This window comes from Pezoporus flaviventris, unplaced genomic scaffold (genome assembly GCF_033815535.1).
Source record: "Pezoporus flaviventris isolate CSIRO_AGI_PZ_B2104156 unplaced genomic scaffold, CSIRO_AGI_Pfla_v1 ptg000063l, whole genome shotgun sequence".
Lineage (NCBI taxonomy): Eukaryota > Metazoa > Chordata > Aves > Psittaciformes > Psittacidae > Pezoporus > Pezoporus flaviventris.
The window spans coordinates 10,545,951-10,561,508 of NW_026892611.1; the positions used below are offsets into that span (position 1 = coordinate 10,545,951).

A 15,558-nucleotide genomic window follows, 5' to 3' on the forward strand; every position below is an offset into this window, starting at 1 on the left:
GTTGCAGCTTAGTTTAATACAAACCCTCTTGAGTCCACGTTGACAAATTCTTTAACAAGCCCTGTGGTTACAGGGAAGCTGGTTTCAGTCTGAGTCACTCCTGTTCAAACAGTTTACTGGAAATGGAGGGGAGGGGGAATTTTCAGAGAAGTCATGTGATGGCCAGACAAACCACAACCAGTAAAGGTTCAGTGGAGTCAAAAACAGGTCCCAGCAACAACTGACGCTCAGCGTGCAGATGGCACTCAACCACTTACAAACGAGTCCTGCTGCATCTCAGCATTTCTATGGATTTAACCCTTTTCCGAGTTTGTGTTCTTTCAGATCAGTACAGTTTGGAAAGTAAACAAACAGCACTGGCTGATAGTATCATAGGCAACTAGAAAATATTTTTACATGGAAATTTGGCTGCAGCAGCGCTGCACAGAAGCAAAGCCTGATGTGTAAATCATTAGTTCTTAAAAATATGCCACTTAATGAATCCAAACACTTACAGTCATTAAGGATTAGATATACAGCAAAGATATTAGCTCTTTCTCCTCTTAGCAAGAAGTACCATGATGCAGCAAGGGCCCACGCATTACATGTTATCACTAGGTACCTTGAGGGAAGCTGGTATTAAAAACTTCATTTTCACCAGAAACCTCTGTTGGCTTTAAGTGTTTCAGCATGACAGAGAAAAGATGAGAATACTTAACAACCAGCAACTGTTAAACTGGCAAAAGAGAGTCCCTGCACACGTGCATGTAGACATGAAACTGTACTAAAGTATGCTTGCACTGTATTATTATCAATGTGCTGCCCCAGCACTAAGTAGTAGACTCACTTCCCCCTAATTGAGAGGTTGGTTTGAACGGCTGCACTGGAGATACTGCCCACGGCTAAAAGGGGAGCTCTGATAAAAAAAACTTTGCTCTGGAATTCAACTGAAAGAGAGTTAACAGCAACGGAGATACCATTTCAAACATTTGTGATTTTCAAATGCTGCCTCAAGTATTAACAAACCAGACCGGGTTGCTCTGTCTCTATAGCATGCTGGGCTCTGCATTGTGTGGAGCTCTAAGAAAAAAGAGCCCTGCTTGTAAACCACACTCCTTCTCGAGGGCAAAGTTGCTTGATCCCAACAACAGCAGCCACAAGGCAAGAGAAGCTCTGATGCTCCCTTTATGTAACTGGGACTAACTCGCCGGTGTGCTCACCCAGGGACAAACAGAAAGAAGAAGTGACTGTTCCTTTAAAATGAGGGGCTTTTTCTGAAGTATGCTAATGGAAAGTACAAGACAGACTTACACATCATCTGCAAACTAATCAGTTTGCTCAAAGCCCAGCTCAAAGAGACAGGTCACTTGGATCCGAGATTTATGACAGAAAATCCATCAAGAGACTCTTTAAAGTAAATAGCATTTTATCCTCTGTAACTTGGAATGGGGCACTAAACCTTTAAGCTGTTTAATCCTTTTAGGTTCTTTTCTGTGTTGTATTTTAAAGCGCCAAGCCAGCAAGCACATTCCCCTCACAGATCCTTCAGGCTGGATGTTAAATTCACGATCTATTCTCACCATAGAAGAGCCTCATCTGTTTCTCAAAATTACCATTGTTTTTGAGAAATAGCAGCTACAAGCTTTCTAAACAAAACACACGCAGGCAGAAACGTCAAGCCATTTGGCTTTGCCTTGTAGGCATATAGCAGCTCAGCAGAAGTAGAGGGGGAAGCTATTCTTCCAAATCTAACACCCATTTTCGTGCCTTTCAAAAAGGCAGGATGAAGCGAGACCTTTATCCTGAAAGAAGGCTCCTGTCACTTGACGTCAAACGTTTGTAGAAGCCTCCATGGCATAGGACACTTGTCATATCCCCCTTATGCTTTCTTAAGCATAAAGCTTCAACTTGGGAGAGTGGGAAAAGCTGGTGTAGGTAATAAAAGTTGTTATTCAGCTGCATAAAAATAGACATCGTAACTGCTCACGAATAGCAATTCCAGAACAAAGTGATAAGCTACGCTGAAGACTGGGATTTACTAAAGGTCATAGGAGAAGGCAGGCCTGTCTCCCACAGACATCTAGCAAAAACACGCTTGAAGCCAGAAGCAAAAAGGAAGTCATATTAGCAAATGGAAAAACCCGAACTGTCAGTTTTATGAGCACAATACAATTTAATCGGATTGTCAAGGCCTCATGTTAAAAGAGTTTTATAGAAACCAAACCACAAGTGCAGTTTGAAAAGATGATTTTTTTTTTCCTGGCCATCCATCCATCCATCCATCCGCAGAACAACATGCTTCCATCCAAACCCCAGTGCCAAGGAAATAAAATCAAAAGGACTGGTAAACAGCACCATCGCTTCTCTCAATTACACACCACCAGTCGCTTACAAAGGGCACTCAATGCAGCTCGCTATATTTTGGCCTGTCCTGACAAAATGCTCTCTAGCAAAGATTTTCTTCCCAAGAATCTTACTGTGCGTTCTGGAAACCACCCCTGGCTGCTCCCACAACTGTGCACGCATATAATTTGCTGGGAGAGTTTCAGTAAACACAGATAGCATTTCAGCTCTCGAGTCATGTATACGACTGGTTTTGTTGGGCTTTTTTTTTTACCACAACTTGATTTTTATACAGTTAGGGATTACTTTGCAAAGCAAAGACTGATGAGAGAGTAAAGAAAGCATATTTCCCCCCACACATACTGTATCTGTAAGGAAATAGAAGAACTTACAATAAAAGAAAAAAACCTTTGTAACTTTCTAGTAGGGGAAGGCTCTCAGGAAACACAGGGGGTACCGTCAGAATTACTAGACTGTGCCCTGTATTTCCAGACAAACCACTTTTTCTCATGATAAACGCTTCATCCATTCTTTGAAGAGGAGGAAAAAAGTAGAAGTATGTATTTGTATAAAGAAAATACTTTGGCAGAACAGTTTAAAGACAGCAGTGCATGGTAAATAGCATCTGCTGTTTTAATAGCAGTCTCATGACCCATTTCAGCTCAGTGGCAGACAAAACAGGGTGAGAAGGAAAAATACCAAAGAGAAATTCAGTGGCAAGTAGTTTGAGGAAAAAATGTGACATTTCTTCTAATTGAAAACTTGCTGTGAACAGGACTTGAACTCCTGACCTGAATGAAAAGTTATCTATAATAATACCTGACTGACGCACAGCATCAGTTGCAAACTATGTTGTAACACAAGCAGTTTTCAGTCCATCAAGAAAATAAATGACAAGAGAAACAAAAAGGGATTCAGAGCGGTTTGGTTACATTTTCACATCAGGAAAAATATGTTTCCTCAGGCTGATGAATGGGTCATGCACTAGCCCTGAGGATGTTAGTGGCAAAGCAGGCAAATGTCATCCGAAGGGGATGAGCTGAAACTGAAAGTCATCTCCTGGCCCAGAGAGGCTTTAAATGCAGCTATAACAACCATGATTATGGAATAGCACATCCTCTACCACTGTTCTCTTAGCCTGCTTCCTCCCTGCATTTACTGTGCTTGTTCTTGGAAGTCTAATTAAATGCAGTATTTGTAGCAAATACTTTGGCCGCACTACTGTATCTGCTTCAACAAGCTGCATTCTTGTCTTCCCATCACCAGAGGTATCTCTGCCCTGTGGAAGATCTTTTTCCATCCCTGGGAAGTCCCTTGTGAACTCACAACAACTGATTTTTGGCCCATTCCCACTTCATTGGAATGGTTATTTACTCCATCTAGTTGTTCCATGTTTTATTAATTCTGTCTGCTGTTTTGCACTGTTCTTACTTGTGCAGTCTCTGCATGTTCCAGCATCTCCTCAAATTCCTGGTACTCTTCATCATCAGGTTCAGCACCAGATAGTCGGGCGGCCCTCGCCATAAAATATGGAGGCAGCTCCCCAATGGCTGTGCCAGCACCCTGGGAAAAGAATAATTCTGATTTATTTTTGTGTTTATTCTTAAATAGGAAACATGTGATATGCACAGCCCTGTGGACATTTCAAATGATCAGAACTGATGAGACCAGCTCATCAGTTTGCTTTCATCCGCCAGGCCAGACTTCTCACTATTTCAAACATAATGCTGTTCCTTTGAAACCCCACCTTTCTCCTTTCCCTGTGTAGCAAAATGCAGTTTCTCTCAGCACAGCCTATTGTGCTGCAAGTCAGTGGCTCCTGAGCCATGATCTGCAAGGTCAAAACGACGTGATCTGTGCCTCCCTGGGGCCCTGCAGAGTGGCACGTTGCCCAGCTCCGGCCAAGCTCTGGTGGAGAAGCTGCAGCTACTCACTGTGCTGCAGGCGGATAGCCAGGGGCCCCGATGTCCCACACGATCCCTGACTCAGCACAGTGCTGCCATCTCACCCCACTGCATGATGCCAGACACATTTGCTGGCATGTGACAGCCCTTGCTCCTGAAGCAGCATTCGAAATGATCTGGGAACTCCTCCCTGGTGCCGTCATGCAGTTTACTTGTTCAGTCATGAGACTCGGTGCAAGTGTTTATTAGAAACTAGGCTTGAGTTTTACTACAGCTGTGGGCAAGGAAAATAAGGTTAAGCAAAGCATGCTTTTTTTTCTCTCCTTTAGATGGAATAAAGGAAGCCAAAAGAACCCGAGATGAAAGCACGGTTGCTTTCTCACCACAGGAAAATTATATTTGTTTTCTCAGGACATCAAATGACTCATTTCAATCTTGTGGGTAAAGGCAACTTCAGCTTAACCAAGGAAAAGAAAAGAGAAAAGAGAGACAGCTAAGAGTGAACATATGGATAAACAGAGGCTAATGAAACAGGAACACGGACTAAACTCGGAATGGTTTAAATATAGGACAGGTAATAGTACAATAGTTGGGCACCACACTGGAAAAGTGTTAGAACTTTGCTACATGCAGATGGCTTTTCTCTCTTAGGATCAGGAGCAACAAATGCTTTTCTACTCCTTTGAAGAAGTGTGACAGCTTTTCAATTTCCTTTGTTCCTCCTCCATATGCAGCTGCAAGCAAGGGAGAATTCCAGCTGCTGTGGATATTCCAAATCAACAGGTTGTGGTTTTCAATACCGCCACTCTCTGCAGTTACCCCGCTGGTACATTCTTGGTTTAAGCATACAGAGTGCACAGCCTCACATGTTTATGCCCGTATTTTCCATAGAAGAAAAATTTAGATGAGTGCAACAAGCTGAACTTCATCAATCTGCCTCTTTCTGGCACAAGGGAAGATAAGCCTGAAAACAGTAGCAACAATGCTTCAGAAAAATTAACTTGAGGTTATGTTCTCAGGGTGATGCAAGAACAAAAAGTCACATTGCTTCTCCTGGCTCTGCCAATTTGCTTTGGCTTCATTTTGCTAACCGAGGAAGAGGTTTGCATGTGTGTACTGGACATGAACTTGCTTTAAATTGGGTAAGTCACATGCTCTTTATTACAAAACATTTCAGAAGCGCAACAAAAATCATATGATTTCATGTCTGCTGGAGATAGGTTCCTTAAGTGCATCGAAAAAAAGGGCAGCAATTAAGGGATCCAAACCAGTAACTATTTAACTGCTTTTTGTAACATGAGCTGTCCATTTTCACCATTGAACTTTATGTGCCAGTTTTACGTGGAGATTTCTTGGACTAGCAACATATTGGAAAGACAGATGCTAATCAAAATACTTCTAAACAAATACATTTAGAGAAGGAAACTGGGAAATTACTCCATTAGAAAGAGTCTTAAACAGATTTTATCCTGGTCAGGACACAGGCAGCCTGTTCTGCTAATCCTGAGCAATTAAACATTTTTATTCTTTCCCACTATTTCTTGTAAAAACAAACAAAAAAAGCTGCAACACGTTAAAAATGTAGGGCACTATTGAATTCCCTGTCCCTGTGGGATGGAAGGCTGTGAAAACTGGCATACACCTAGCAGATTGTTTTAGAGAGTCCTTCTGCAGGCCAGGACTGGTGGAGCCAACTGTTATGGTGATTGAAAAAAGCATCTCTTTCATTTCACCTAATAATTCCTTAGATAGTGATATTTAATCCTCGTAACACTCATTATCAGCAAAAAAAAAGACTATCACTGACATGCAGGGGACTAGTAATGATTTTAATCTCTGGGAAAAACTGTACCTGATGTAAGTTGGCTGAAACAGCTGCCCATGTTTTTGTGATCTGAATCAAATCCCCCGGGCCGATAAATCCCTGCACTCAAATCTTGCAGGATACTTAGTCTGGGTAGCTTTAGTCAGAGGTCTGCAAAGTCCCCACTGGGACCGACCTGCTTTCACCATTTCACATGAGAACATATTGCTACCACCCTCCTGTCTCCCTCCAAATAATCAAGGAGATTGGCCAGATTTCACATTGGAGCCTTTCAGCATAATTTCACTTTATGAGTTTAAAGACAACAGGCTGCTGGTGGTGGTGTGTCTGTTCTTCACAGGGCTCCATGTGTTGCATTAGGAGCACATCTATATGCATCCAATAATTCCTTTTCTTTAGCATTTATCCAGTATTTTTCATAATTTCAGGTTTTACATCTAAATAGAAGTTACTGGTTCCATTAAAAAAAAAAAAAAAAGGATTTGAGCTCCTTCAATCATACCCAGATAAGGAATTAAACCTCATATTCCTGATTTCAGTGTAAATTATTGAGGTTTTTTTATACTAATGTTCCGATTTGCAGAAAATTGGCTTTTTTACGTTCTGGAAGTCACCATTACTTTTGTGTTAAGTGGACATTTGGTTTTAAGAGTGACAGAATAAAAAGTAAGCTTCTTCAACAGCTTCCATAAAAAGGTGAACTGGAATTATGACAAAAGAAATATACTGGAAGAAGCAGCAGCAATTGCCAACTTGATTTGGCTTACAGGAAATTAGCAAGCAATGTTTATGTACTCATGCAACATTCCAAGAAAGCATAACATTACACTAGACACCACTGGTAGACAGAGGATGCTCCCAAGGGAAAATCTAGTGGAGACAGAGTTCAGTGTGAAAAGGTAGCTGACAGTGAATTTGAAGGCGAGAAGAAAGGGGGTGGATGGGGAGGGTTGGGGAAGGGAGAGAGTGGGATACAAATGTTCTGGCTCCATCCCATTCCCTTCTCCTTTTCCTAGCCTGAATCCAGAAATGCAGCTCAAATGGGAGACTGACGGTACTGCTTGTTCTCCCTCATGGCTGCTTAGATGGATAGATGCTTTCAACGCTTGCAACTCTATTAACTCATTTCTAAACTACTTAATTCTCATCATAGTTTAGTTATTTTACTGAAGATTAAGCAATGGATGTTTACTCAGAGCTACATTTTTATTTTGCAACCCTAGAAACGTAATTGTAAATGCCACTTTTATTACTCCAGTCTCCATTAAACAAACTTAAGCACAGGAGGATGAGGAAGAAAACAAAGAGAAATCTTGTACTTATGGTCTTACAAGTACTTGTATGTTCAGCTACTCATCACGCATTCAGGCAATTCTGTCCTTTCCTTAGAATGAAATTTAAGATGTACTTTGCTTCTTGAGAAGGCTGTAAGTCCACTTACTCAGTTACTATTTTGACTTTGATACTGCTATACATTAGCCTGTAACGTGTGCAACCTAACCCGAATTTTTCTAAGTAAAACAGCTGCTGGTGATTTTAAAAGTCACAGTGACCAAAGTTGCCTTAATATATCTTTCCATATCATTAGAAGGAATACAAGGGCAGACATCACATCCCATGTGTTTTCAGAATTTCCTCTCTCTCCATTTGAATTGTACAACTAAGAATAATTAAATCATCAGCTAGAACAGGAAGCTGAGTAAAATAAAGTTAATTTGGCATGTAGTTCACAGCAGATGCATCTGTGTCAACTGCAATTCAAAATAATCTACAGGGCATGAAAAAAACATCTTAGCTGACCAAAATCCTTCCAAAACCTCCAAACTTCTATAAAAAGAGCTGTGGGAGAGGGGGTGGGGGGTGGAAGGGAAGGACAACAGAAAGGAAGTTCCAATGGCAGCATTTCCTCAGACCCTGATTCACTGAAAAGCTAACCTGCTTTTCCTGTTTTAGTGAAAAGTTTGCCATGAGGGAAACAGGCAGAGAAACAGAAATATAAAGATATGCACCATAAAACTCTCATTTAATCCAATCTATCGATGCAACCCAGAAGAATATTTCAGCTATGATATTAGGGGCTGAGTCCTTCCTGTGAGTAACTGCAACTTCACTCCAGTTACAGGCTCCAAATTTCCTAAATTGTTTCTTGCTTAACTGCATGCAGTGTTAAGACCTGACAGCTGCAGGATCATTTGGGATGCAGATACCCTTTCTGAAACTTACCTTCTACACCAACAGCTTTGAAGCACATGAGCCTTTTCTGCTAGCGTTTAGAGAAGTAATCAGCACTGCAGTTGATAAAAGACTGCTCAATAATATCCTATTACTTCTCTGTAAAGGCATTAAAATTATCCAGGGCTAGAAGGTTGATCAGGAAAGCATCTATTCACATTGTATATACACATGATGCTGCTGGCAGTGCAAACCATCACTGTTTTGCTAATTCAGTAATTTGTGTGTTTGCGGGACACAAATTATTGCTGGACACAGAAATTAAGTGCATTAAGTTAAAATTGCTCAAGTTTTATAAACCAACACTTACCCACATGCAGGCCTCCAGCCTGACTTTTGAGATGATAGCCCATAAAGAAATGGATCCTTCAGTTGCCTCCTCATCAGGGCAGATGATCTGATCCGGGTAAGGAGGCTCAGGAAAATTAACCGAGTTACATTCATACGCAGCAAGAGTAACTGATGCTATGTGTGGACCCTGAAAAAACACACGTAATTTCAAAAGCATTTTAGGTCAGTTATAAGAAAAGTTAAAATTAAAACCCCACCTTAATCCCTGATGGACAGAGCCTAAGTTAAAATTCAGTGTTTCTCACTTTGGGCATTAGTAATGCTACCTATGTAAAATGTTGGGGGTTTTGGGTTAAGGAGCCTTTCAGCTTTTGCCATGCCACTGTATACTAGTATGAGGTTATCAAGGAGAAATGAGAATCCTTACTTCTTAAAACCAGGAAAATTTTCAAAACTTTAAAATGTTCTCCTTAAGGTATTTATGAGCTACAGCTTTATTAGAGCAGGTGTTTTCCCTACTGCTGCTTTTAGAGGATGGAGACATTCAAATTCTATATTACATTTTTCTTTAATGACTGGTCCTTTACAACGCCTTACAGTGAATTCCTTCACTTTTGGGTACTCCTCCAAAAAGCAGTTGCTTATTTTGTGCCAGTTTGCTGCATATACACAAGAATGATCTTTCTGCTGTTTGCTGAAATTGGTTTGAAATAGAATTCAAAACTTAAACATTATTTAAATGCCATATAACTGAATTACTTCTAGTCTCCATCTTACAGGAAAACATTATTTCAGAGAAACCTCCAAATAAAACTAGCACACAAATCTATTCAAGAATTGAATTGCTACATATTTAAAAAAACCTAAAAGAATTGCCATTATTTTAATACAATAGAAGTGAGAAGCAATTCTAATAGTCTACGGCCTGAACCCTAGACTTGTAGCTAAAAATGAAATCCCTTCGCAAAAGGTCAGGGAAGCATTGTCTGGGGAAGAAGGAAAACTACGGAAAGGAACTAAGAAGAAAAGTACTGAATTGAACCAAATCTTTCCATAAAGTTGCAGATTTAAAGAAATCTTCAAGTTTTCTTTACGTGCAGATCAAATTACACAAAGCTTGACTTCTGCTATTAATTATTTCATGGGTTTTAACATCATGCTGGGAAACGTATTGTCAACTATTTTCTTTTACGTTTTTTCCCTTAAATGAGTCATATTTATTAGGCCAATAAGGGACCCACCCAAATCAAAGCTAAATTTCTTACAGAAGAGTGAGCGTGATAAAACCTCAGCACTGCCATTCCCCTGCACAGCGCTTCCAAAGCTCACTTTGAAATGGAGGAGCCAGAGATGTATGCAGAGGACCCTGCAGGTTTCATTTGCACATTAAAGGGTGAAATTCCACAGGAGGCCTCACATAAAAGGTGAATCCATTGCTTTTTCTAGACTTGCTGGGAAAAGATTTCAGTTGGGTTCAGTCACATCAACATTTCAGGTCAGAGTGGAGAGACCAGAGCACTGGACTTATGCAATTACATTGACACTGTGATCTTCTAGTGGCAGTGAAACAAGAATGTTGGAGAAAAACACCCCAAACCAGTTGTATTTTCTGTATGACAGTTGTGACTACTGTTGTCACATGTAAACAATGCAAACCAAAACCATTCTTATGGCATGCAATCAGTACAAGCCAAGCTGCTCTGATACCAAACAAATTCTTTTATTTATTCCTTGTTATGGGAGAATAATTCAAAGTGCTTTGGGTTACATGAATACACAGATAGACATAGCCTGCTGAGATGGTAAGGCACAGTCTGTCTTGCCAAAGGTTCATTGAAGTAAGACTGAAAAAGAAGGGATCCAGAAGTTGATACACAAAAGTGATTTTGATATGGAATGGAGAACAAAGAATGGATGAATGAACCTATGACTAATAAGATATAGTATTGACATTTCTATAGGCCTCAGAGGCAGTGAACTCCTTTTTGGTGCTTGTAGCAAGATCATCGCCGTCCCCAGCAGGTTCATATCTAAACAAAACCCACATCTCTTTTACTCAGTGAGGACAGACGCAAAGAGAGTAGAAACTTTCCTAAAATGGTCAAGTACATTCATAGCAAACCTGGGAACTTCTTTCTCCACCGTACGCTGAAATTTAGGGACCTTGATCCCATGCCCTGCTTGCCCCTCCCCAGCTGGACAGATACCTTGGGGCAAAACAGGTCTCAAGCCATCTTCTTAAATGAATGGTTTTCACCAGTAGAAATTTGCAATAAAACGCTCTTGAATAGCAAATCTGCATGGAGGAAATCCCCACTGTACTTGAGTTGTACATGACCACTTCCTATGATCCCCTGAGAGTAAGGGTAAGGTTGCTGCCAAGGCAGTGAGATACGGTGTGTGAATTAAGTACAGTTTTCAGTTCCACAAAATTTGGAAGACATACCCAGGCACAGTCTAACTACAGCCAGCTGCAATGGGAGACTTAGTTTCAGTTTTACAATAGTAAGAGACAAATTTAACCACGACTATAGCAAGGCCTCCACCCCCTTGCAAGGTTTCAGTGTTGGCATTACCAGCATTTCTTCTCAAACTGCACACCGGGTGTACAAAGACAAGATACAACTGCAGGACAGCAAGCAATGACAAAATGCCTAACTGGAGACTGCTTGCTCCATGAGCATCTTAGAATCATGGAATGATAGAATCAGATAGGTTGCAAAAGACCTTTAAGATCATCAAGTCCAACCTCTACCCCAGCACTGCCAAGACTGCCACTAAACCATGGTACTAAGGGCCTCATCTGCAGGTTTTCTGAGCACTTCCAGCAATGGTTATTCCAGCACTGCCCTGGACTGTCTGTTCCAATGCCTGAGCACCCTATGCAGAAGGTACTGTTCCTAGGACAAGGGGTAACGGGTTCAAACTTAAACAGGGGAAGTTTAGATTGGATATAAGGAGGAAATTCTTTCCTGTGAGGGTGGTGAGGCACTGGAATGGGTTGCCCAGGGAAGTTGTGAATGCTCCATCCCTGGCAGCGTTCAAGGCCAGGTTGGATGAGGCCTTGGGTGATATGGTTTAGTGTGAGGTGTCCCTGCCCATGGCAGGGGGGCTGGAACTAGATGATCTTAAGGTCCTTTCAAACCCTAACTATTCTATGATTCTAATATCTAATCTAAACCTCTCCTGGCACAGCAGTTTCCCCTCAACAGAGTTGCCATCCTTGAAATCGCCTAATGGTCTCCAAACATTGCCTCGTGTTAATACAGCTCTCCCAGTACCAACAGATGTCTGCAAAAGGAAAGATTTTATGAGTAACCAATGGAAAAAAAGGCATTTCACAAAGCAGCTGTAAATGGCCAATGAGCCACCTGAACACTACACCAACTGGACACAATTCTTCCACTGCAATGTAAACAATTCTATAATGGAAAAAAGTTGGAGTTATGGAACCCACAGAAGCCACATTTTAACTGGAATAAGAAATAAAGCATAGACGGTTCACTTAGAGTGATGAAGTGTGGAGCACTGGAACTTGGAGTCAGCCAAAGGAAAGCAGAAGAATCCTGTGTCCTCCTCTGGCAGCGCAGCCCGGCTGTCCTGCTAGTCAAATGGACAACATCGAGAGCTTGGCAGGCTGCATGCAACATCTCCAACATCTGCTTTTGTTCTAGCTCAGCTAGGAAAGCTTACACAGAGCAATATACTTTCACAAAGCCGTGGTTACCAAGCACCTCAAAACAATGGCTGGCTAAACAGGACTGGTTGCAATGAGGGTGGGGGATCGGGAAGAGTGGGAGGGTCACTGCATGTTTCATAATGGAGGTGCCATTTTGCTTTATATTTAGCAATAGTGGTGGTTTAACTCTGCATGGAACAGGGAACCAACTTCAAATGGGCTTTAGGTGCCACCTTTGGAAACTCCCAGTCAATTTACACTCAAATGTTTTCTCTGTGCTCCTTCCTGCACCAGAAGGATTGATTCTCATGCAATTTTTTAATCCTCCTCACAAACAATACCTCCTTCACCCTCTCCTCCTCCTTCCCCACACAGGGCCACAGTAAATACTCCGAGTGTTTTGCCTCTCTGCAGTAGCTCAGTTTATTTTAACACCTTAGGAAAACCTCTATGATATTCCCTCTTTGACTCTAACTACACCTTTACCTTTGAAAAGGGCCTTTGCAAACCAGCTTCAAACCCTGTAATACCAGACAACAAATAATATACGCAGGCGATTTAGTAGACACGCTGCTTGCCAAACCAGGAAGAGTTGCTGAAATTCAAGGCATGTAAGATCCTGAACACCAACTGTCTTTCCGTCACCCTCTTCCAATGATTTTTTTTCCTCCTTTCTCTTTTAAGTTGCAGGAGGCACTAACAAGGGTGAACAGAGAAGAAACTGAGAAACATTCTGCTGACTCGAGTGAGAAACATTTGCTTGCCACTACTGACGACCAGAAGGAGCCTGTGGTTAGGCTGGAATGTGATTTGTTAGAAATAGCTGTACAATTTAGAATCAAACAAGACAAGATCTGGTCATCAAGATCAACTCAACATAAATCCATTTTTAGCAATAGTAGTTTAGGGGAGTTTGGAAATCCCTATCTAGACAACCCTAATGCCTCACAGAAGGTAACTTCGAACTCTTGAACCCCCCAAGTTAAAATAGACACTGCTAAACCACAGAAATAAATTACTTTAAATCCTGTATCATGAGATTTTTAGGAAGTGCAATCTTTTAATCTATAATTTATGCTTGGAAATTCATCAGTGCAAGTAGAAAGAGACGGCAGGCACATGTAAAAGAAAAATCAAGAATTTAAAACCCACAGAAACATGCTGATATGTATAATCCTCACAACAGAGGAATTTTCACCATAAGGAAAAATGACTGAATATCCAGTTAAAAGTTAGTAATCTTTTCACATTATTAACCATTCTGTGCACCTAGACTGTGAATATAATAACATCTATAAACAAACTCCATATCAAGCGTTGGTTTCTCACATGCCCCTTCACAGCACAGCCATCCTGCTGAAGTGATACGAGCACAAGAACAACTCCATCTAATTTTAACCTTTTATTTTGGGGGAAGATACAATTTTAGACTGGCTCTAACTTAGAAACATTTCACAAAGAAAAGCGATACGTCTGCCAGCAAGAAAATATTACACTGAACTCACTGCTGAACTTCATGCACTAAAAATCTGCTTCCTTCCATGGATACACTGCTTTTCATACTGGGTTCAAGACTCAACCCTTCACAGGGGGAAAACGTGTCATGCTATTTGATTAAGATAAATTGAAAAAGTAGAAGCTTGCTTCTCATGGGAAACATCCTGCAAGTGTTGCCCCAGGCTGCGACTCATCTCATACTTATCTATGGAGTCAGTACACCTCTCAAGAAAGTAACACCGCATTACAACATCTTTTATATCCTCAAGAGCAGTGGACAACTACCCACAAAGAAAACTGCTCTGTGATTAAGAGGGGAAAGCTTGATTTGGAGGTGACCATTAAATATGTCAATCTAGACTGTCTGTCTGTGTTACAAGATTAAAGTGTCTCGTGATTTTATACAATGTCTGGTATGCAGTGCTGGCTGTACAACGGGGCTCAGAATGAAGAAGGATCCTGTACCTAGGGCATCCTCAAGTGACACAAACATCCATCAAGTGGTCAGGGCTAGTTTTAGCACATTGTCACGGCATTTCAAGAGATGTATTAATTTTACAATCATGTGTCTGTTAGCAAGTTTCTATTCCCACTTCAGTCAAGCCTTGCCCCACATCACAAAGCTGATGGAAATTCCAAACGATGAGCCAAAAGCTCGGAATATGACTGAACAAAAACCACTGAGAGAGCAGGCACGTGGTACCATTGCATGTACAACAGTGCCACGTTGCTGCTTTGAGGAATAACACAAAAAGCAGATATTTTGTAAGCCTGTACCCACACTACATTCTGTAGGAGCAAATAGACTGATGTCAGGAAAAGGCAAAATTGGAAGCATACAACTTTATACTCCGGTGCTGACAGAAGACAAACATAATCTGTCAGCATTCTCTCCTTGCCCTTTCCTAGCTATCCACTCATTATTTCTGAAGAATAAATCACAGCATCTATTCAAATTGACATTAGCAGGGATGATTTGCCTTAATGGCTCTAATTGGAGATTGTCTTGCTATCATTATTTCCAACCTATTCAAGGAAGCAGTGACATGAAAAGTGTAAAGTTCAGGCTGTGCATTAAAAAAAGAGAGCAGAAACTCCCAGGGAACACATGAGGAGATAGTACAATGTGACCTCCCAGCAGAGTTATGAGATGCAGAACCAGGGAAAAGGAAGTCAAGAGCAGATAATGAAAACAAGGTGTCAGAATCTAAAAGGTAAAGTACAACAACCTTCAAAAGGGAGAAGAAGGTGTACTGATCACCTAACTCCTCAGCTCAGTACAAGTTTAATCACTACACCTGGCCAAGATGCTCAATACAGCTTAAATATTAATATGACATTGATATTTTGTGGGGTTCTGGCAAGTCAAAGTAAGGTAGCTAAGACTGCACAGATGGAGGTGCTTCAAATTCGCAGCTTCTTACCACAGTTCCAGCTTCAGATAAACCACCCAGACTCTGACGTACGCCACTTCCAGCAGCACTGGAAGCCATACATGGAACTCGCAGCCACACCACGTTGGGCTGACTCGTGAGGTCCAGCAATTCACAGTGGGGCAATACAGGAGGTTACTGCTTCCAGCTGTTCCAGCCCCTCAGCCAGAGGTTAACACCTGGGACTGGCAGTGTCTGCTTGGCAGTTGCCAGGCTTGCACTCAGCCGAACTTACAGCACCATCGGTTTCAACTCACGTTAACACACCAGACTGAGGACTTAGCCCAAAGTCCCCAACCTCCCAGCCTGAGCTGCAGCAGCTGAAGGGATTGCTCTTCCACAGCATGATCTAAACGTAGTAGAGGCGTTGGGTTT

The 15,558-nt window shown here is 41.4% G+C and overlaps 1 protein-coding gene across 1 annotated transcript in view; it reads right to left on the reverse strand.

Annotated features, from left to right (window-relative positions):
• Nucleotides 1-15,558, reverse strand: part of VMP1 (vacuole membrane protein 1) — a 64,754-nt gene that overhangs the window by 30,077 nt on the left and 19,119 nt on the right. Inside the window, exons 7-8 of the mRNA XM_061470559.1 lie at nt 8,594-8,761; nt 3,754-3,885 (exon numbers count right to left, since the gene is read on the reverse strand). Coding sequence (XP_061326543.1) covers nt 3,754-3,885; nt 8,594-8,761 — 300 coding nt within the window. The remainder of the gene's footprint in view (nt 1-3,753; nt 3,886-8,593; nt 8,762-15,558) is intronic.